The following is a 22469-nucleotide window of genomic DNA, read 5'->3' on the forward strand; positions in this document are numbered from 1 at the left end:
CCTCAAAGCTCATCACTAAGCTAAGGACCCTGGGACTAAACACCTCCCACTGCAACTGGATGCTAGACTTCCTGAAGGGCCGCCCCCAGGTGGTAAGAGCAGGTAACAACACATCCACCATGCTGATCATCAACATGTGGGCCCCTCAGGGGTGCGTGCTCAGTCCCCTCCTGTACTCCCTGTTCACTCATGACTGCATGGCCAGGCATGACTCCAACACCATCATTAAGTTTTCGATGACACAACAGTGGTAGGCCTGATCACCGACAACGATGAGACAGCCTATAGGGAGGAGGTCAGAGACCTGACCGTGTGGTGCAAGGACAACAACCTCTCCCTCAACATGATCAAGACAAAGAAGATGATTGTGGACTACAGGAAAAGGAGGACCGAGCACGCCCCCATTCTCATCGTCGGGGACGTAGTGGAGCAGGTTGAGTGCTTCAAGTTTCTTGGCGTCCACATCACCAAGAAACTAACATGGTCCAAGCACACCAAGACAGTCGTGAAGAGGGCACAACAAAACCTATTCCCCCTCAGGAGACTGAAAAGATTTGGCATGGGTCTTCAGATCCTCAAAAGGTTTTACAGCTGCACCATCGAGAGCATCCTGACGAGTTGCATCACTGCCTGGTACGGCAACTGCTCGGCCTCCGACCGTAAGGCACTACAGAGGGTGGTGCATACGGCCAAGTACATCACCGGGGCAAAGCTTCCTGCCATCCAGGACCTCTATACCAGGCAGTGTCAGAGGAAGGCCCTAAAAATTGTGAAAGACTCCAGCCACCCTAGTCACAGACTGTTCTCTCTGCTGCTGCAAGGCAAGTGGTACTGGAGCGCCAAGTCTAGGTCTAAGAGGCTTCTAAACAGCTTCTACCCACAAGCCATAAGACTCCTGAACAGCTAATCAAATGGCTCCACAGACTATTTGCATTGCCATGTGACAAACAAAATTTGATTTGATTAATACTTATCTCTTCACATACCAGAAGGAGGGGAAATGGCGTCAAAAAACCATAGAAATAGAAAGACAAGAATGCAATTCTGACCATTTCTATGGATGGAACCATGAGACAAGATAATGATGTGTCTGGATCTAGATCTACATTCCTCTCACTGTAACGATGCAGCCAGGGCCAACAGGAGGGGAAATCATTGTCACCAGTTCAGTAAGAGGAGAGAAACAGGTCAGTAAGCCTATCAATAATGTAACAGACCGACCGGTGGGTGGGTGGATGCATGTTGTTAGTGCTCATAAAAAGAAAGACGCCCTGCCCTGCTACGCCTGAAACTGTCAGTATGGGAGATGATATACTGTTGTTATCATAATTCCCCCCATTACAATAAGAATGGTGGTGTGTGCATGTTAGGGTTCATAAAGATAGCCCTGCACTGCTATGTCTAGCAGTATGGGAGAGTGTACGGATATCTTGTGATCGGGATTATTCTGTTACGGTATGAATCACACTCCATACACTCATTAGTAGGAAGGATCATATCAGGGCAGGTGGTGAGAGTGGGGGTGGGGCAGGATGTTTACGAGTCACTGAAACTACTCCTCAGATTACCATAAGAGGTTTTCGTGTAGGAATACGGGATAGCAAATATGACCGTTTATGAAGACTTCACATAATATGAACTGCATCTCAAACCAAGCTCCATGTTGAAAAATCCACAAGTGCAGAGTATGTGTGAAAAATCTATTCTGATCAATCTAAGAGTAGAGGGGGATCTGTGCAAGGCGGCAGGGAATTGCTATGGGTTCAGAATGCTGAGTGTGGGAGCCGGCCAGTGGTCAAGGAACAGCCAATAATTCAGTGTGTGTTGTGTATATGTGTGTGTGTGTGTGTGTGTGTGTGTCTATTTATGTGTGATTAAACTGACCTTACAACCCCAGCGTGCGATATAACCTAATTACCTTGTCTGGTGCACTCTGCGAAATGGCCCCGAGTCAATTCTCCCTCACCAAGGAAGGAGCATGAACTTTCTCTGTTGTTTCTCCATCACCATGACACGAGGAATTTCATGGACCTGATAGTAAACTAGTGGTTGCTTGTGTATTCATCCGTGCTTGAGTTAGGCAGGAGCTCACCAGAGCTGAGTACTAGGACCTTACATTTTCTACTGCTTGAACTCCTGTTCCTCTTATAGAATATTCATTCAACAGTATTGTGGAGCTCCTGCACCTAAATATAAACAGTACCGGTACCTATTTCACTCCAAGTCAATCACTGATAGTGTCCTGGTCGAAAAAGACTGAGACCCCATAGATCAAAAGTTGTTGATAATGTGGAGTGTAGAAACAGGTCAAAGAAAGAATGGTGGAAAAGAAAGGGTCCGTGAATTCGTAGGATCATGCACAAGAAAGAAAGAAAGAAAGAAAGAAAGAAAGAAAGAAAGAAAGAAAGAAAGAAAGAAAGAAAGAAAGAAAGAGATGCTCAGGCGTCATCATGTATATTTCCCGGGAGTGTACTGCATGTGGCACTGTGACTGCACACGTCACTAGGCGAGATCGCACCTTGGACAGCGACAGCATTGTCTGTCAATACAACAGCCGAACGGAATCTGCCCTCCCCATCCCTAACTACAGGGCTCCAGAGAGGGTGCATCCATATCATACAGCGGAGACAGACTAATGACTGTAGAGAAGAAAATGATAAAAGTATACCAGTGTCTTGCAGTTTTTCATTCTTGTAGGCTAGTATTCATTCCGGAAGTAGGTGCTGCGTTGGTTCACTATCAAAGTCGACCATTTCGAGGAGGAATCAGGCAGCGCGAGCAAGCAGTAGGCTATCATCATCATCACCATCTGAGAGGCTAGGCTACAATATCAATGGCATTAGGCTACTGCTGTAATTGCCCTCTCGGATGTGTAGACATCTCCATCGGTCTGTAGTTAGAAGATTGCAGCAACTGTTGTTTTGAATTCTGGTCTGTTATTCTCACATTTCGGTGCACCATATTTTCAACGCAAAGATTGAAGACACCGAAGAGAAATGCTGATGGCTATCGAATGAAGGTGGGATGTATCGCTGTTTTGAGTGGATATATTTACAGATATATTTAACATGCAAATTCAGTGGATTGTAAATTGGATCCACTCTGTGTGGACGTCGGGTGGAATGAGGTGGACCATTCTTGATGGATCAGTCCAAAACATTACAGAGGTGGAATAGAATAGAACAATCATGATCTGACGGTTGGGAGGCTACTAAAGATCATTAAAAAGACGATATAATCACACGTCTACATCGAACTTTCATTATATCGTCTGTCCGCACCCTTTTGGATTATGCTTCTTGACAACAGTCCCAGATACGACTGTGGGGTTGGAAATGGAATGTTGTTGTTTTTCTACACCTCGTTCTATGTTATGTCTCTCCGTTGTTCACTCTTCCACTAGTCCACACTGGCATGTCTTCTGCTTTGTGTAGCAAACATATATTTTTGCTGCAAACCCCTAATGCAAGGTATTTGATGATGTGTAGAATTTAGATCGATCGTGCAGGCAATGGACGATATAGGCCTATCACGTATTTGTGGTGGTAGGGGTGGAGGAAGAATCTAGCTTGACAGCATTCGCAGAGTTGTTTCGTAATGAATATTGAGAGAGTGTATCGAGCTTCTCAAGAGGGAAATCTCACATCTGCATTGTCTTAGACACACATGCCATCAGAGACAACAACCAAGACGTGGCCCTTTATTGCTTACCATTTGACAGAACATTTACAGTAGGGTGAGCCTACAAGTTTTGTAAGCTCATCAGTGATGCTATTCAGAAAATGTTTAGCTAAAATCCCCTAAATAATAGCATATGCAGCACACTAATTGGCTAAAGATAATAGGCGTATAATAATAATAACCCTTCTCCTAAATCAAAGGCATATTTTCTTTTTTCTTGAGACCACCTTATTTTCAAATTGGTTTCATTCCCTTCTGAATAATTCATGTAGCCAAACATGTTCAAATATAGGATCCGCATGTTTTTCAACGAACTGAAAGTACTGGTTTTTATGCGAGACGATTCGAGACAGCCTGAACGGCCGGAAGCAGAGAGACGGTCCAGCATGCGGGGTCTTGGGATGGGCGGCTGCGGCTGGCCTCCCTTTGTGGACTGCTCCTCCCGGGATGACGAGGAGGAGTATTACGGAACGGATCCTCGGCCTCGGAGCCTGGGCTTTGAGGAAAAGGACCCCAAACTGCAAGTGGGCCTGGATGCCGTGTCGCTCACCAGCACTGCAAGCAGCCTGCGCTGTCGTATCTGCTTTCAGGGTCCGGAGCAGGTACTGTCCCAGATAGATACATACGCCTTCGTTGTCCCGCTTTTCGCGCCACAACACAAAACTGCTCAATTGGACCATTAGGCAATAGCCCTACGCTGTCCATGGTTCTGAATGATAGTGCACATGTAGGCCTATAGTAAACCTATATTGCTACATTTTGACCTGTTTCGATTTGGTGTGTTCTGTGACATTGACAAATTGATTTGGTTGAGAAAAGACGACAAAATACAATTGTTATTTTAGTACTCTATAGCCTACAACAACGTTGATTATAGCTTGACTGACGTCATGGGCCACGTGTGGTGTGCACGCGAATAATAATTGGCCTGGTAATGAACTGGTAACGAATGTCAGAAGAGCAGAAACAGACTGGAACCCAGGCTATGTCTGTGGGCCTCTAAGCCAATGAATGTATAGGGATGCAGAACAATGAACGGAGCTTTGGTCCTCAGCCAAAATTTGACACAACAGATGTGCAGAACCTGTACAGCCTGGCTGAGCTCCTTAACCATGGCCTTGAGATAATGAGATATGGTGTAAGTGCCACTGGAGCACAGATGGAAATCACCACTTAATCACTTTGTGAGATTTTATGTTTGTCATAGCATTATTACAGTATACGGTGCTACTTCATAGCATCTGTTAACTCAATGGGAGCTATGCAGAAATGAAAAACGATAAAAAAGGAACAGGCAGGTGTACTGTAATATAACCTTAAGAAATGTTGATCAGTTACCTGGTTCTGACCAGTTGTTCCACATGGTTTGGATCTCAGGCTAATTGGCCGGGCCTTCAGTGAATAGACTAGGAGGCAAAGGCAAACACACATTCAGAATACATTTTAAGAATGATTTCAAAAGCAGCATCAATCTTCTTTAGATTGACATGATATGAACTTATCTTTCAGCACTGCTACACTGTACCACTTCAACTTCATGATTACTTAGAAGATGAGCTATTATCTTAGACCCAGCCACTTTGTAATTGAATTGTTATTTCATTATTCAAGTGGGTCACAACAGGGGAAAGCCATGTCCCTGTCAGTTGAGCAATTACTTCTACAAATATAATAACCTTGCTCTGTGGGACGCATGAAATATGATTCATAATTAAACTTCCTGTCAGAGCCGTCTGGAGGAGGACTCCATGGCATTGCAATGGCATGTGCACCCATAGAAATATAATATCTAGAACGGGCATCCCCATTCAAGTCAAGGTGCCATGATGGGTGATCTGGGGTCTTAGGAGATTTTATACTAATAATATTATATGCCATTTAACAGACACCTTTATCCAATGTAACTTACATTTTCCCATTCTAGTGATTCTTTTTCTGTGTTCTCCATCACCAACCTTTCCACTTGACATGGTCTAGCTTCAGAATAGACTGTGCCAGAGCCTCATATTTGGAATGTAAGCCAAATATGAGGCTCTGGGCAGTGCCATGCAGCATTCGCTTCAGACTGGATGGGTGTGTGTGTGGGTGGACACTATTACTTTTACCTGGCTTGACATTTTGCTGTACAACAAATGTTTGTTTAAGTTTTTATTCAGTTCCTCATATACTGCTGATATATATACTTCCTCATATACTGCTGATATATATACTTCCTCATATACTGCTGATATATATACTTCCTCATATACTGCTGACCAGTTTATGACTGATGGGACATGTGGCTCCTTTCCCCCTCTCAAATCGGTATGTTGTTAGTCAACGAAAGTATCTTATAATAACAAGGTTTAACAAGCAAACCTGGGGAAAATAAATGTAAAAAACAGGAAAAGATTATGAAGTGTCTGGTTATTTAGGGAGAAATACACATGGGTTAAATGAGTCACTCTCTACCAACTGAACCAAAATGAAAACATATTTTCTCCATTTGTGCTTAAAAATAATTTGGGATCCAATTATTTCTGGAGTGAGGGTAGTTTCTAATATGGCACTATTAAATACAATTTTAAATATGGATGGATAACTTTAGATTTTGTTTGTGGTTTGATCTTGTTTATTGCTGTCAGATGTATTTGCAGTTTAACTTGATATGAAAAGTAGAAGGTAATACTAGTCTTCTATTTGCGTGCTCTTAGAGTAAATGGGTAAATGTGTACACATGACTCATGCCAAACTTATTCAAAACATCTCAACATACTCCCTTTCCTTCATGAGTCCTCATGGACTATGTCCCGATTCTCCACCCTTCAGAAGTATGCACTTGCACATTCCCGTCATGGATTTCACAATCTAATTAGATGAGGATGATCTAATTAGATGGGATGTTTGCTGTAGGTACTGCACACAATGAATAGGAAACTGCATTCAGAGGAATTACTAGGCTACTTTTTAACTTCAGTCCTTTTAGATGTGTATAATTAGACACATACATAACTGTAAAAAAAAATCTACAATGCTCAACATTCTCTCTATTCCTCAAGAGTCAATCTGATGAAAGTTCTTCTTATCCCATCCTACCCATCCAGATGAGAAGGGCAATGTTTGCTGTAGGTGCTGCAGTAGGGCCTGTATTGATTGAGTTCACTGAGAGTCTGTCGCTGCGCTGAAATGGCAACCTATTCCCTATATAGTGCACTACTTTTGACATGAGCCCTATGGGCCCTGGTCTAAAGTAGTGCAACATGAAGGGAATAGGCTGCCATTTGGGACCCGTTTTGTGTGAACAGTAGGGGTTGAATGGCTCACCTCCCGTTCACCTGCCTGCCCTTCAAATCTCTGTGCACCCCTGCCGATGTTGCCGGGCCCTAATTGGCTCGTTCTGGCCAATAGGCCAGCATCAAGCTGGGCACATGCATTGATCTACTAATTATTCCTAGACATGCATCCTTTTAGCATTGAGTAATATACTACCTTCGACATTTAGCTACAGTCCTGACGTTTTCACCACTTTTGATTTTCCATTTACTACGGTGGAAATTGTGGAAGAGGAGGAAGATACTCTAATTTTTTATGAATAGGTCATTCATAGTTGCTTTCTGACTGTTTCGAACTCTAAAATAAGTGGGAGGATTGTGATATTGAGTTAAGGTGCCCCACAACCTGTGTGGGTCCACCCATTGTCTTTTTACTGAGTGTGCCAGACACATACACAAAAAAACAGTAGCTTTGGTGAGACATTGAGTGCTATCCATAATCCACTATTGTTTCTTATTCCAAAATATTTCCAATTCAGAAATAACCCATGGTGTGTTATGCCACATCAGACTCACATCACAGAACATTGACTTGAATGGGAATGTTTATTCTAGTCATTCTAATTCTGTGGTTGGACCCCTCTCTCTCCTGCAGGGAGAGCTGCTGAGCCCATGTCGCTGTAAGGGTTCTGTGCGCTGCACCCACCAGCCCTGCCTCATCCGCTGGATCAGCGAGAGAGGCTCCTGGAGCTGTGAGCTTTGCTACTTCAAGTACCATGTCCTGGCCATCAGCACCAAGAACCCACTGCAGGTATGTCTCGTCACTCTGTCCAACCCCTCATTCTCTAGGACTTACGCTCTGGCCAGAATCAAACCCTAGCCCTTAGGTACTTCATGCAGTACAATACAATAGTAGCGCCACTTTGCCCACTTTCGTGATTTTCCTCATATTGCTTATACCTATCCAATCCTTTCTGATTTACACAAGTGTCTAGGGAGTAGGGGGTCTGTCTCATCCACTCCAGTCATGTGTGCATTGTACACTAGGTCTACTCTCATCTTCCAAATCAATGACGGTTTTTCTAGTGGCCGCAGCCCACAGATCTTATCTCACAGGCAGTTTTCTGCTGATGCATCAACTTCAAACCATGCACAATACTGCTATCAGAGTATTACGCAGTGCTCTGCTCTGGTGCACTAGTCTAGGCGTTACAGTTACTCACTCTGCTAGAACAAATCTTGGGCACTCGCAAGGATGAAAGTGTGAAAACTGGACCTGTGCTGACACATTTTCCTGTTGCGTCACTAAATCTGCGCCTCAAATGACATCCTATTAATTTGACTGTTTCCCCTTTCTTACTGTCCCCTTCTTGGCCCTCGTGTCCGTTCTGTTCAGTGGCAGGCCATCTCCCTGACGGTGATCGAGAAGGTCCAGATCGCTGCCATCATCCTGGGCTCCCTGTTTCTCATCGCCAGCATCTCCTGGCTCGTCTGGTCGTCCCTCAGCCCCTCGGCCAAGTGGCAGCGCCAGGACCTGCTCTTCCAGATCTGCTACGGCATGTACGGCTTCATGGACATCGTGTGCATCGGTGAGGAGGAGGAATCACAGAAGACAAAACACACATACATTAACACGCACACGCACACTCACACACACACACACACACACACACACACACACACACACACACACACACACACACACACACACACATACACACACACACAGTGAAGCTTTGTAGATTCTACCTGGTGAAAATGGTGCATTGCCAGACAAAACAGATGGTGCTGCTTACGTGTCTGCACTGTGTGGTTATACCAAATGTCTGTAATTTGTTAGTACTAGAGTAAGTTGCTTTGTATGACAAATTTGTACCTAATACCTACTCCCAAGTATTTCATGCCTTAAAAATAATTGAATACCTTGCCTCTTCCTATCTCTATAAAATCATCTCTCTCTTCCTAGGGCTTATAATCCACGAGGGCTCATCAGTATACCGAATATTCAAGCGATGGCAGGCTGTCAATCAACAATGGAAAGTATTGAACTATATAAAAGCCAATGACTTGGGGGACCCGTTGAGTAGCAGTAAGGGTGGGGGTCGGGGCTCACGGAGTAACCCCCATGGCTTGGGTAGTGGCGGCAGCAGGAGACAGAGCCGGAGGTTCAGGACTATTCTGGACCACCACTGTGGCTACACCATCCTTCATATTCTGAGCCAGCTACGGCCACACAACCCACGTATCGGCTCCTCGGCCAACCGGGAGGTGGTGATGAGGGTGACAACAGTATGAAATTGAGCGTGGAAGGGGTGGATTGAAGGAATAAAGCAGGATATTGATTTTTTTCTGGGGGGGTTCTGGTCGGTTCTTTCAAGATTCTGTCAACTCCATTGAGGAACTCGATTTCAGTACCCAGCCCAAGGAAGGATACGTACAGACAAGACAATGTCTGGACCTGCAGCCAAGGTACTATGATATTGTAACAACCCTTGCCTTGGTAGGCTCATTACGATCCCTCCCAAGTGGGTTAATCCTACTGGAGCAGTTGTTACGAGTTTGTCTATAGGCTGGGAGACCCGGGTTCGAGACAATGTGTTGGATGTTTGGAAACGTCCTGAAACAGCAACAGACCGCACATATGAGGATCTTTACAGGAGTTTGTTAAAAAAGCGATGCACATGATTTGTAATAATTGAAGAATGGTTATTATAAACTATGTAAAACATGCAAACTATCCAACATGCTTTATAACAACCCAATCCAAGGATAATTTTCAGTCCAATTTCAGGATGCACAAAGAAATACATGTTTTTTCTTTCTTTCTCCTGTGTTTTTTTTGGTATGGTTTCTTTGTTTGCCATTTAGATTTTTATACAGGGAGTATGATTTAAGGAGATACCTGAAACTCCTTATGGCACGCCAAGCATTTTCAAACAACTCTAAATAATAATAATAATAATAATAATAGTTCTGAAATATTGCTGTAGCTAATGATGATTAGTCTACAGACTGGAGAACAAAGAATACATCATATTACATCATACATCAAAGCCATCATATGAAAACAGACTTTATTACAGCAAACAATACAGTGATCAAGGAATAGTCTACAAAAGGAAAATAATGCATTTATTAAGATTCAAATGACTCCTAGTCCTATCTTCTCTGCAATAAAGACATCTGTACATTTCACAGTGAATTTTGCATGGGTATATCATTTTTTTTATGCCACATAATTATCACATAACATTTAAGCACTTCTACAAATTTGCTCTATTCAGAAAGGTGCTTGTCAGAAGAAACACTTTTTATTCAGCTGGTTTTATTGCACCAAACCGTTTTTAAAAAAAATCTGACTGATGGCAGTGTTATTTCAGCTATAACAGAGATGACCGACTTCCTGCTGTGTGCTGATGATTCAGATTTGATAACAAGCAAACAAACCATTGGATTAAAGATGGAGATCTGAGGATCCCTTATTATTCACTGTCTCACTCCTGTGTCTTTGTTTTTCTTTTTACATGTGCAGTAAAAATGGTTTGCTGATTATTTCATTGTGATTACTAGGCCTTCGAGAGAGATATGCTTTACATTCAAATTGCTATACGTTTCGCTTTCTTTGTTGATCAACACAATCACATAAGGTGGACATTTATGGACTTTTGGAAGTCTGTCCTGTCTGTGTCAAAGGCCTGCTATTCTGTGCACTCTGCTACATTATGGAAGGACACCAGGTTGTGTTGTGACCTCCCTGATGCTCAGTTGGTAGAGCATGGTGTTTGCAACACCAGGGTTGTGGGTTCGATTCCCACGGGGGGCCAGCACAGAAAAATAATGTATGAAATGTATGCATTCACTACTGTAAGTCGCTCTGGATAAGGGTGTCTGCTAAATGACTAAAATGTAAATGTAAAATGTGGCTAATTGTCGCCACCTAGAGAACTAATCACCTTGTCTCTGGATAATGTATTACAGAACAGGTGTAATGAATTATGATGCTGTAGATGGCGCCCCAATGCCATACATTATTGACTACCTCGACGGCTCTAGTCCTAGGACAAAGTCAGCCAGGTAACGTGATTTAAATACTGCACATTTATATCAAACGTTTCCCCCTCCCACCTCCAATGGCTCAAACACGAGGAGCCTAGATACTGTATATTGCAATAAGGTGCAACTGCAAACCTACATTATAGTTTAGTCTATTCAATTCAGAGATTGGTCGTTCGCGAACGAACGGCTCTTTTTGAACGGATCTGTTTGGTGAACTTCGGGAATTTGGCTCCCTTATTTGCATACTGCTACCAAAGATGGTTTAGAAACTCTGTTGCTACTACTACTACTGCTTTTCAGCTCCAGACAACGATTATCTGTAGATATGGTATAAAACGTTATCTGAAGATAGTAATTCCTCACTGCAGGAACAATTGGTAGTGAGGAGAGCCTCATTCTGTACGCTACAGTTCCCCAGTGTGTACAAAAATATAAATAATTGCAGGCGATCTAATTTCGTCAGGTAAAATGTGTTTGAACTCACATTTCACTGCCTGACATCATGGTAGGCAAACTTTTAGGCTGTACATTAGAAATGTGTTATTTTTCATGGTTTTTATTTGACTGTTCTCAAGGTAATTTACTCAAATTCGGATATGCAGATTTTAATCATGGACCATCTATATCCGGGTTGCATCCAGTTTATCAGAGAAACATCACATGCGCACTAGCACTCAGTGCGCACAGGAAGCAGCTATGAAGATGTCATCCAAAAACATGGTAGACATTGGATGAATAAAGAATGTTAATATCTTCCGCTGTGAGTGATGGGGAAAAACTCTGCCTCGTTCAATGGATGTTTTGTGCACAAACGTGATGACTAATGTGTCTTATTAGGAATGTTCAAATCTGACTTCTCTATGTGGCCGTCTATGGAAATGGTATTTCTTGGCCGGGCGTCAGTTAAACTGCAGTACCAATGCAGAACTATAGGAGCAGTCGAAATCGTGCAGGAACCCTGGCCCCTTGACTTTGCCCTGTGCTAACCTGCACAACTGGCCGAGGTTATATTCGGTTAAAATGTTGTATCAGCCAATTAAAATCGTTGAATAGTTGATTTGGGAGAGGTTTTATCAGAAATCCAAAGGCACGTTTTGACGATCAAAACAACTAGTTCAAGTGTGTTTGACCGACTGATCGAGTAGCTCCAACTCCACGTAATTGACGCATATTGTGGCAAGGGTTCGAATGTCACATTCGTCCCCCCCCCTTGAAATGTTGAATTATATTTGTGTTGAGAAGAGCAGCCAACATTTTGTAAATGAAGATTACGAATACATTTAATGAGGTGCTTTTTGTTGGGAGTTCCTCAAGCAAACCGACACATAGGCTACTGGCACTGCTACATAAATCATCGTCGTTACTATAGGCTACGTTACATAAATGTGTAAGCTACACTTACATGTACAACCTTTTATCTGCATTATTATAATCATCCGCTTCGTCACATATGCGTTACTTCAATAGAGCGTCGTGTCCCAGCAGTGAACAGTGTTTTCCTTAACAAAAAATCTTGACGCAATGGGGGCTCGAACCCAAAGTAGATGTGCACAGTTTTTTAGATGTACGATCAACTGAAATGTTGAATAGACCTCCTTTATCTTTTTTTCCCGTAAATGCACCGCATCCGCCTATGTCGGCCATTCGCATATGGTTTGGAAGGTGGCCTTGCTACAGCGGTGTTTGTCAGACCATACGACGTCCCGAAAACCGGTCTTCTCACGAAAGCGTCTGTAGGGCCTGAACGGTTTGGTTTAAAACTACTATAGGAAGATGAGACTCACGAACACAATAGTGTTTGGCTCTACGACCCCCACAAGTGTCACGGACCAGTCCGAAAGGTAACCCATACAAATGAATGCCGATATGGAGGTACTGTAGTTTTATGGCCAACAAAATATGGGGTTAAATATGTGTAAAAAATACCTGTGTGTGTGTGTGTGTGTGTGTATGTATATATATATATATATATATATATATACACACACACACTTTTTTTACACTCTGCTTTGATGTCTTCTCTATTATTCTACAATGTAGAAAATAGTACAAATAAAGAAAAACCCTGGAATGAGTAGGTGTGTCCAAACTTTTGACTGGTACTGTAAAAAAAAGTGTGTGTGTATGTATGTATGTATGTATGTGTGTGTATATATATATATATATATATATATATATATATATATACTGCTCAAAAAAATAAAGGGAACACTTAAACAACACAATGTAACTCCAAGTCAATCACACTTCTGTGAAATCAAACTGTCCACTTAGGAAGCAACACTGATTGACAATAAATTTCACATGCTGTTGTGCAAATGGAATAGACAACAGGTGGAAATTATAGGCAATTAGCAAGACACCCCCAATAAAGGAGTGGTTCTGCAGGTGGGGACCACAGACCACTTCTCAGTTCCTATGCTTCCTGGCTGATGTTTTGGTCACTTTTGAATGCTGGCGGTGCTTTCACTCTAGTGGTAGCATGAGACGGAGTCTACAACCCACACAAGTGGCTCAGGTAGTGCAGCTCATCCAGGATGGCACATCAATGCAAGCTGTGGCAAGAAGGTTTGCTGTGTCTGTCAGCGTAGTGTCCAGAGCATGGAGGCGCTACCAGGAGACAGGCCAGTACATCAGGAGACGTGGAGGAGGCAGTAGGAGGGCAACAACCCAGCAGCAGGACCGCTACCTCCGCCTTTGTGCAAGGAGGAGCAGGAGAAGCACTGCCAGAGCCCTGCAAAATGACCTCCAGCAGGCCACAAATGTGCATGTGTCTGCTCAAACGGTCAGAAACAGACTCCATGAGGGTGGTATGAGGGCCCGACGTCCACAGGTGGGGGTTGTGCTTACAGCCCAACACCGTGCAGGACGTTTGGCATTTGCCAGAGAACACCAAGATTGGCAAATTCCCCACTGGCGCCCTATGCTCTTCACAGATGAAAGCAGGTTCACACTGAGCACATGACAGACGTGACAGAGTCTGGAGACGCCGTGGAGAACGTTCTGCTGCCTGCAACATCCTCCAGCATGACCGGTTTGGCGGTGGGTCAGTCATGGTGTGGGGTGGCATTTCTTTGGGGGGCCGCACAGCCCTCCATGTGCTCGCCAGAGGTAGCCTGACTGCCATTAGGTACCGAGATGAGATCCTCAGACCCCTTGTGAGACCATATGCTGGTGCGGTTGGCCCTGGGTTCCTCCTAATGCAAGACAATGCTAGACCTCGTGGCTGGAGTGTGTCAGCAGTTCCTGCAAGAGGAAGGCATTGATGCTATGGACTGGCCCGCCCGTTCCCCAGACCTGAATCCAATTGAGCACATCTGGGACATCATGTCTCGCTCCATCCACCAATGCCACGTTGCACCACAGACTGTCCAGGAGTTGGTGGATGCTTTAGTCCAGGTCTGGGAGGAGATCCCTCAGGAGACCATCCGCCACCTCATCAGGAGCATGCCCAAGCGTTGTAGGGAGGTCATACAGGCACGTGGAGGCCACACACACTACTGAGCCTCATTTTCACTTGTTTTAAGGACATTACATCAAAGTTGGATCAGCCTCTAGTGTGGTTTTCCACTTTAATTTTGAGTGTGACTCCAAATCCAGACCTCCATGGGTTGATAAATTGGATTTCCATTGATTATTTTTGTGTGATTTTGTTGTCAGCACATTCAACTATGTATTTAATAAGATTATTTCTTTTATTCAGATCTAGGATGTGTTGTTTAAGTGTTCCCTTTATTTTTTTGAGCAGTATATATATATATATATATATATATATATATATATATATATATATATATATATATATATATATATATATATATATATATATACACACACTCAGTACCAGTCAAAAGTTTGGACCACTTGGTTAGGAACACAGCATAATGTTTGCAAGTATGGCCCCGGAATGCCCAATACTACTTTATGCCGTATTAACTTCATGTCAGGAACCCGTAAATACCACCTTATGATTCTCTTCTCATTCGTTTAAATACATTTGACCATCACTTAATCCAACTGCTTAATGGTTAATAACATAACCATTTGGTAAACCTATAGATTTTAAACTGCTCTGTCTACTATATATGGCTTTTGAGAACTACAGAAATAAAATGTGTGTTTGTAAAGTTGAAACATGTATTATACATGATAACCATACATAATGACATTATTTCTAATTGATTTCACATAGTGGTAACCATAATTAGTCACTATAAAATGGTGTGTGTGAACACTTGCAATTTCTTTCAACATGGAGCAGGATAGACAGCGAGTGAGAGGAAGAAATCAAAGAGCTTGTGGACAAGGGCCCTGTCAGAGAGGCGGGCTTGGGCCTCGTCAGAGAGGTGGGCATGGGCCCTGTCAGAGGTCAAAGAGGAGGGCATGGGCCCCATGAAAGAGGTGGGCGTGGGCCCCATCAAAGAGGACAAAGAGGTGGGCATGGGCCCTGTCAGAGAGGTGGGCATGGGCCCCGTCAGAGAGGTGGGCATGGGCCCCGTCAGAGAGATCAAAGAGGTGGGCGTGGGCCCCATCAAAGAGGTGGGCGTGGGCTCGATCAAAGAGGTGGGCATTGGCCCCTTCAAAGAGGTGGACATCAGAGAGAGGGAGGCAGACTACAGGGAACTGTTGTGTCTAATGAAGTCTGGGCCATCGTTGTTGATCATGTGGTCTGAGGCCTTACCATGGCAGAGGCTGTCAGATTAGTTCACCCCAATATGAAAAGATCAACTGTTAATTCGATCATGAGAACATTTCGGCAAGAAAACTGGTAAGCCTGCAGGATATGCACTATGCTTTACCATTACATTTACTGTAAATTACATATTGTAATGCATGTAAATTCACAACACATTTTACAATATTCATACAGTATGATCTATTGAAAGTATACTCTGTTCTACCCTCTGAATTGACAGAACACCCCATGGTGGTGCCCGTGGCCGTGTGCTGTCCGACCAGCAGGAGTGGGCAGTGGTGGAACTGGTCCGGGCCAGGAATAACATTCGGCTGTCCGAAATAAAGCAGGCATTGAGGAGAACGATGACACCTTTGCCAATGTGGCATCCATCAGCCTACCAACAATCACCCGCCTTTTAAAGAGGCACCAGATATCTATGAAACACATTGACCTGGTGCCTTTTGAGAGAAACAACGACCGGGTGAAACAACTGCAGGCCGAGTATGTTCAGGTACAACACTATTATACTGTATTACTTTTACTATTTGATGCACATGATACTTCACAATATCATATTGGAACTATACTGTAAAAATAACTAACCAAAATATATTTTTAGTGGGTGATTGTGCTTGATGCTGCTGTGAACCATCACAAGTATATCTTTATTGATGAAGCGGGCTTCAACCTGGCCAAAACTCAGCGCTGTGGGCGAAAACCTCATCGGCCAACGGGCGACCGCCCAAGTGCCGCTATCTCTGAAGATGGTGTGGTAGGACGTGTAGGGCATTACTTGGATCCTATAACGCTGCACACCTCATTGTGTTTCTCAATGAAATTGAGCAAGCCTGTCAAGGTGACGGGGTCACCTATGTCATTGTGTGGGCCCATCCCCGATTCGTGACCCTATACCTGCTCCGATACTCTCCTTTCAGCATGGAGATGGAAGGTGTACGATTGCCATCCCCATGAGTGTGCCACCTTCCTTCTGGCCATGGATGAGGCATGCGATGACTTCAATGAAGATTAGATTCGCCATGCCAAAAGGTTTTTCCTGCAGTGCATGAACAATGAGGACTTTTACTGTGATGTGGATGAGAATTTATGGCCAAATGCTCAAGACGGGCTTGATGCAAATTAATGCGTGCTAAATGTTTTATTTTAATTCATTTAATTTGATTAATTTAATTTTACATTTTATTAGACAGTACACCTAACAAAAAAATGCTTTATTTTTCAGATATAATTGCATGAATGATTGTAGAGGATGTCTTCATTGATCACACCTTTGATTACATATTAGATAGATACTATTGAAATGATAGATTTTCAGAAAATTGTTGGGTTATGTAAGTGTATTGCATAATGTGATCTACTGTAATTTACAGTACTGTAGCATATTACTTTCAGCATTTCTAAGGGCGATTTGAAACTAGTATCTTGCATTGTTTGCGATTGGATTAGCTTTGTACCAAGATTTGTGAAAATGTACCACGTACTTGTGAAAATAGTACCAAAGCGATTTAAAAAATAAATAAATAATTCAGCACGCTTTAAGGGAAGGGCATTTCACATGTACGTCACTTACACAAATGGCTGATTGGCTGAGAGAAATTGATCATAAAACGTATGTGTTATGGCTTTACATGCATCATATGTGTATGATTGCCCCCCATCAATCTTCAGAGCTCGTGCTGCTAGGTGACCTAAACTGTGACATGCTTAACACCCCGGGCATCCTACAATCTAAGCTTGATGCCCTCAATCTCACACAAATTATCAATGAACCCACCAGGTACAACCCCAAATCCGTAAACACGGGGACCCTCATAGATATCATCCTAACCAACTTGCCCTCCAAATACACCTTTGCTGTTTTCAACCAAGATCTCAGCGATCACTGCCTCATTGCCTGCATCCGTAATGAGTCTGCAGTCAAATGACCACCCCTCATCACTGTCAAACGCTCCCTAAAACACTTCAGCAAGCAGGCCTTTCTAATCGACCTGGCCGGGTATCCTGGAAGGATATTGACCTCATCCCATCAGTAGAGGATGCCTGGTTATTCTTTAAAAGTGCCTTCCTCACCATCTTAAATAAGCATGCCCCATTCAAAAAATGTTGAACCAGGAACAGATAGGTTCTCTCCAGACCTGACTGCCCTTGACCAGCACAAAAACATCCTGTAGCGTTCTGCATTAGCATCGAACAGCCCCTGTGATATGCAACTTTTCAGGGAAGTTAGGAACAAATATACACAGGCAGTTAGGAAATCTAAGGCTAGCTTTTTCAAGCAAAAATTTGCATCCTGTAGCACAAACTCAAAAAGGTTCTGGGACACTGTAAAGTCCATGGAGAATAAGAGCACCTCCTCCCAGCTGCCCACTGCACTGAGGCTAGGAAACACTGTTACCACTGATAAATCCACTATAATTGAGAATTTCAATAAGCATTTTTCTACGGCTGGCCATGCTTTCCACCTGGCTACCCCTACCCCGGTCAACAGCCCTGCGCTCCCCACAGCAACTGGCCCAAACCTCCACCACTTCTCCTTCACCCAAATCCAGATAGTTGATGTTCTGAAAGAGCTGCAAAATCTGGAACCCTACAAATCAGCCGGGCTTGAAAATCTAGACCCTCTCTTTCTAAAACTATCTGCCGAAATTGTTGCAACTCCTATTACTAGCCTGTTCAACCTCTCTTTCGTATCGTCTGAGATTCCCATAGATTAGAAAGCTGCCGCGGTCATCCCCCTCTTGAAAGGGGGAGACACTCTAGACCCAAACTGCTACAGACCTATATCTATTCTACACTGCCTTTCTAAGGTCTTCGAAAGCCAAGTTAACAAACAGATTACCGACCATTTCGAATAACACCGTACCTTCTCTGCTATGCAACCAGCTCTGAAGCTGGTCATTGGTGCACCTCAGCCACGCTCAAGGTCCTAAACGATATCATAACCGCCATCGATAAGAGACATTACTGTGCAGCCGTATTCATTGACCTTGCCAAGGCTTTCGACTCTGTCAATCACCACATTCTTATTGGCGGACTCAACAGCCTTGGTTTCTCAAATGACTGCCTCGCCTGTTTCACCAACTACTTCTCCGATAGAGTTCAGTATGTCAAATCGGAGGGTCCGTTGTCCGGACCTCTGGCAGTCTCTATGGGGGTGCCACAGGGTTCAATTCTCGGGCCGACTCTCTTCTCTGTATACATCAATGATGTCGCTCTTGCTGCTGGTGATTCTTTGATCCACCTCTATGCAGACAACACCATTCTGTATACAAATCAAAATCAAATCAAATTTATTTATATAGCCCTTCTTACATCAGCTGAAATCTCAAAGTGCTGTACAGAAACCCAGCCTAAAACCCCAAACAGCAAGCAATGCATGTGAAAGAAGCACGGTGGCTAGGAAAAACTCCCTAGGAAAAACTCCCTAGAAAGGCCAAAAACCCAGGAAGAAACCTAGAGAGGAACCAGGCTATGAGGGGTGGCCAGTCCTCTTCTGGCTGTGCCGGGGGGATATTATAACAGAACATGGTCAAGATGTCAAAATGTTCATAAATGACCAGCATGGTCAAATAATAATAATCATAGTAGTTGTCGAGGGTGCAACAAGCACGTCCGGTGAACAGGTCAGGGTTCCATATACCTCTGGCCCTTCTTTGGACACTGTGGTAACTAACCTCCAGATGAGCTTCAATGCCATACAACTCTCCTTCCGTGGCCTCCAACTGCTCTTAAATGCAAGTAAAACTAAATGCATGCTCTTCAACCGATCGCTGCCCACACCTGCCCGCCCGTCCAGCATTACTACTCTGGACAGTTCTGACTTAGAATATGTGGACAACTACAAATACTTAGCTGTCTGGTTAGACTGTAAACTCTTCTTCCAGACTTACATTAAACATCTCCAATCCAAAATTAAATCTAGAATCGGCTTCCTATTTCGCAACAAAGCCTCCTTCACTCACGCTGCCAAACATACCCTCGTAAAACTGTCTATCCTACTGATCCTCGACTTCGGCGATGTCATTTACAAAATAGCCTCCAACACTCTACTCAACAAATTGGATGCAGTCTATCACAGTGCCATCTGTTTATCACCAAAGCCCCATATACTAGCAACCACTGCGACCTGTACGCTCTCTTTGGCTGGCCCTTGCTTCATACTCGTCGCCAATCCCACTGGCTCCAGGTCATCTACAAGTCTCTGCTAGGTAAAGCCCCACCTTATCTCAGCTCACTGGTCACCATAGCAGCACCCACCCGTAGCACACGCTCCAGCAGGTATATCTCACTGGTCACCCCCAAAGCCAATTCTTCCTTTGGCCGCCTCTCCTTACAGTTCACTGCTGCCAATGATTGGAACGAACTGCAAAAATCACTCAAGCTGGAGACTCTTACCTCTCTCACTAGCTTTAAGCACCAGCTCACAGATCTCTGCACCTGTACATAGCTCATCTGTAAATAGCCCATCCAATCTACCTCATCCCCATACTGTATTTATTTATTTATCTTGCTCCTTTGCACCCCTGTATCTCTACTTGCACATTAATCTTCTGCACATTCTACCATTCCAGTGTTTAATTGCTATATTGTAATTACTTCGCCACCATGGCCTATTTATTGCCTTATCCTACCTCATTTGCACATGCTGTATCTAGATTTTTCTACTGTATTATTGATTGTATGTTTGTTTATTCCATGTGTAACTCTGTGTTGTTGTATGTGTCGAACTGCTTTGCTTTATCTTGGCCAGGTCGCAGTTGCAAATGAGAACTTGTTCTCAACTAGCCTACCTGGTTAAATAAAGGTGAAATAAAATAAATAAAACATACCCTGCTATATTGTGGATTGAGAGTCTAACAGAACACTGGGAGTGTTCTTTAATGGAAGCCTCTCCAACATAATCCAGGTAGAGTCAGGCATTTCCCAGGGCAGCTGTCTAGGCTCCTTACTTTTTTCAATCTTTACTAATGGCCTGCCACTGGCTCTGAGTAAAGTCTGTGTGTCTATCTATGCTGATGACTCAACACTATACACACCAGCTACTACAGCAAGTGAAATCACTGCAACACTTAACAAAGAGCTGCAGTCAGTTTCATTATGGGTGACAAGGAATAAGTTAGTCCTACATTTTTCCTAAACTAAACGCGTTGCATTTGGGACAAATCATTCACTTAACCCTAAACCTCAACTAATCTTGAAATGAATAATGTAGAAATTGAACAAATTGAGGAGACTATACTGTTTGGAGTAACCCTGGATTGTAAACTATCATGGTCAAAACATGTTGATGCAACAGTAGCTAAAACGGGGAGAGGTCTGTCCATTATAAAGGGTTAGGGTTAGCCTTAACAGCCCTATCAATGAGGCAGGTCCTCCAGGTCCTAGTTTTGTCACACCTGGACTACTGTCCAGTCGTGTGGTCATGTGCCACATAGAGTGACTTAGGAAAATTACAATTGGCCCAGAGCAGGGCAGCATGGATGGCCCGTAAATGTAAACAGAGAGCTAACATTAATCATATGCATGTCAATCTCTCCTGGCTCAAAGTTTGATTTCATCACTACTTGTATTTGTGAGAAGTATTGACATGTTGAATGCACCGAGCTGTCAGTTTAAACTACTAAAACACAGCTCAGATTTTAATTTTAATTTGTTTTTATTTCACCTTTATTTAACCAGGTAGGCCAGTTGAGAACAAGTTCTCATTTACAACTGCGAGCTGGCCAAGATAAAGCAAAGCAGTACGACAAAAACAACAATACAGAGTTACACATAAACAAATGTACAGTCAATAACACATTTTTATTTGTATTTTTTTAAATCTATGTACAGTGTGTGCAAATGTAGAAGAGTAGGGAGGAAGGCAATAAATAGGCCATAGAGGTGAAATAATTACAATTTAGCATTAACACTGGAGTTATAGATGTGCAGATGATGATGTGCAAGTAGAGATACTGGGGTGCAAAAGAGCAAGAGGGTAAGTAATAATATGGGGATGAGGTAGTTGGGTGTGCTATTTACAGATTGGCTGTGTACAGGTACAGTGATCGGTAAGCTGCTCTGACAGCTGATGCTTAAAGTTAGAGAGGGAGATATGACTCCAGCTTCAGTGATTTTTGCAATTCATTCCAGTCATTGGCAGCAGAGAACTGTAAGCAAAGGCGTACCCATGATACCCATGATACCCATGCATACCCCACAAGACATGCCACCAGAGATCTCTTCATAGTCCCGAAGTCCAGAACAGATTATGGGAGGCGCACAGTACTACATAGAGCTATGACTACATGGAACTCTATTCCATATCAAGTAAGTCATGCAAGCAGGGAAATCTGATTTAAAACACAGATACAAATACACATTATGGAACAGCAGGGACTGTGAAGAGACACAGGTATAGACACACACACGATAACAAATTCACTATACACACACGTACACATCGATTTTATGTTGTAGATATGTGGTAGTAGAGTAGTGGCCTGAGGGTACACACTTAATGGGTTGTAAAATCTGTTTTTTAATTGTATATAACTGCCTTAATTTTTCTAGTCCCAAGGAAGAGTAGCTGCTGCCTTGGCATTCATAATAAATACAAAATAGGCTAGCGTTAGCGCTCAGCATCCTTAAACTATTGGGTGCTATTGGGTAACAGTACATTTAGTAAATGAGCAAGCTAAGGATGTTGATATAAATCATGATATTAGGAAAAGTGTTTATTTCCAGCGAGTGTATTTGATGGGTTTCGTTTCTATAAATAGATGGCTGGCTAGCTAGCTGAGACC

The 22469-nt window shown here is 43.2% G+C and overlaps 1 protein-coding gene across 1 annotated transcript; it reads left to right on the forward strand.

The window, feature by feature from the left end:
* Positions 1–2513: 2513 nt before the first annotated feature.
* LOC115167898 (E3 ubiquitin-protein ligase MARCH9) lies at positions 2514–10429 on the forward strand. Its single transcript, XM_029722629.1, has 4 exons — positions 2514–4283; positions 7588–7743; positions 8329–8521; positions 8899–10429. The coding sequence occupies exons 1-4, from the start codon at positions 3960–3962 to the stop codon at positions 9225–9227; spliced, it is 1002 nt and encodes a 333-aa protein (XP_029578489.1). The 5' UTR covers positions 2514–3959; the 3' UTR covers positions 9228–10429.
* Positions 10430–22469: the final 12040 nt, after the last annotated feature.

Source organism: Salmo trutta, chromosome 30, assembly GCF_901001165.1.
Source record: "Salmo trutta chromosome 30, fSalTru1.1, whole genome shotgun sequence".
In the NCBI taxonomy this organism is placed as follows: Eukaryota; Metazoa; Chordata; class Actinopteri; order Salmoniformes; family Salmonidae; genus Salmo; species Salmo trutta.

Coding starts and splice junctions, on each gene's coding strand:
- LOC115167898 (XM_029722629.1), top strand. CDS start 3,960: ATGTTCAAATATAGGATCCGCATGTTTTTCAACGAACTGAAAGTACTG. Junction 4,284..7,587: donor GCTTTCAGGGTCCGGAGCAG/GTACTGTCCCAG, acceptor TCTCTCCTGCAG/GGAGAGCTGCTGAGCCCATG. Junction 8,522..8,898: donor CATGGACATCGTGTGCATCG/GTGAGGAGGAGG, acceptor CTCTCTTCCTAG/GGCTTATAATCCACGAGGGC.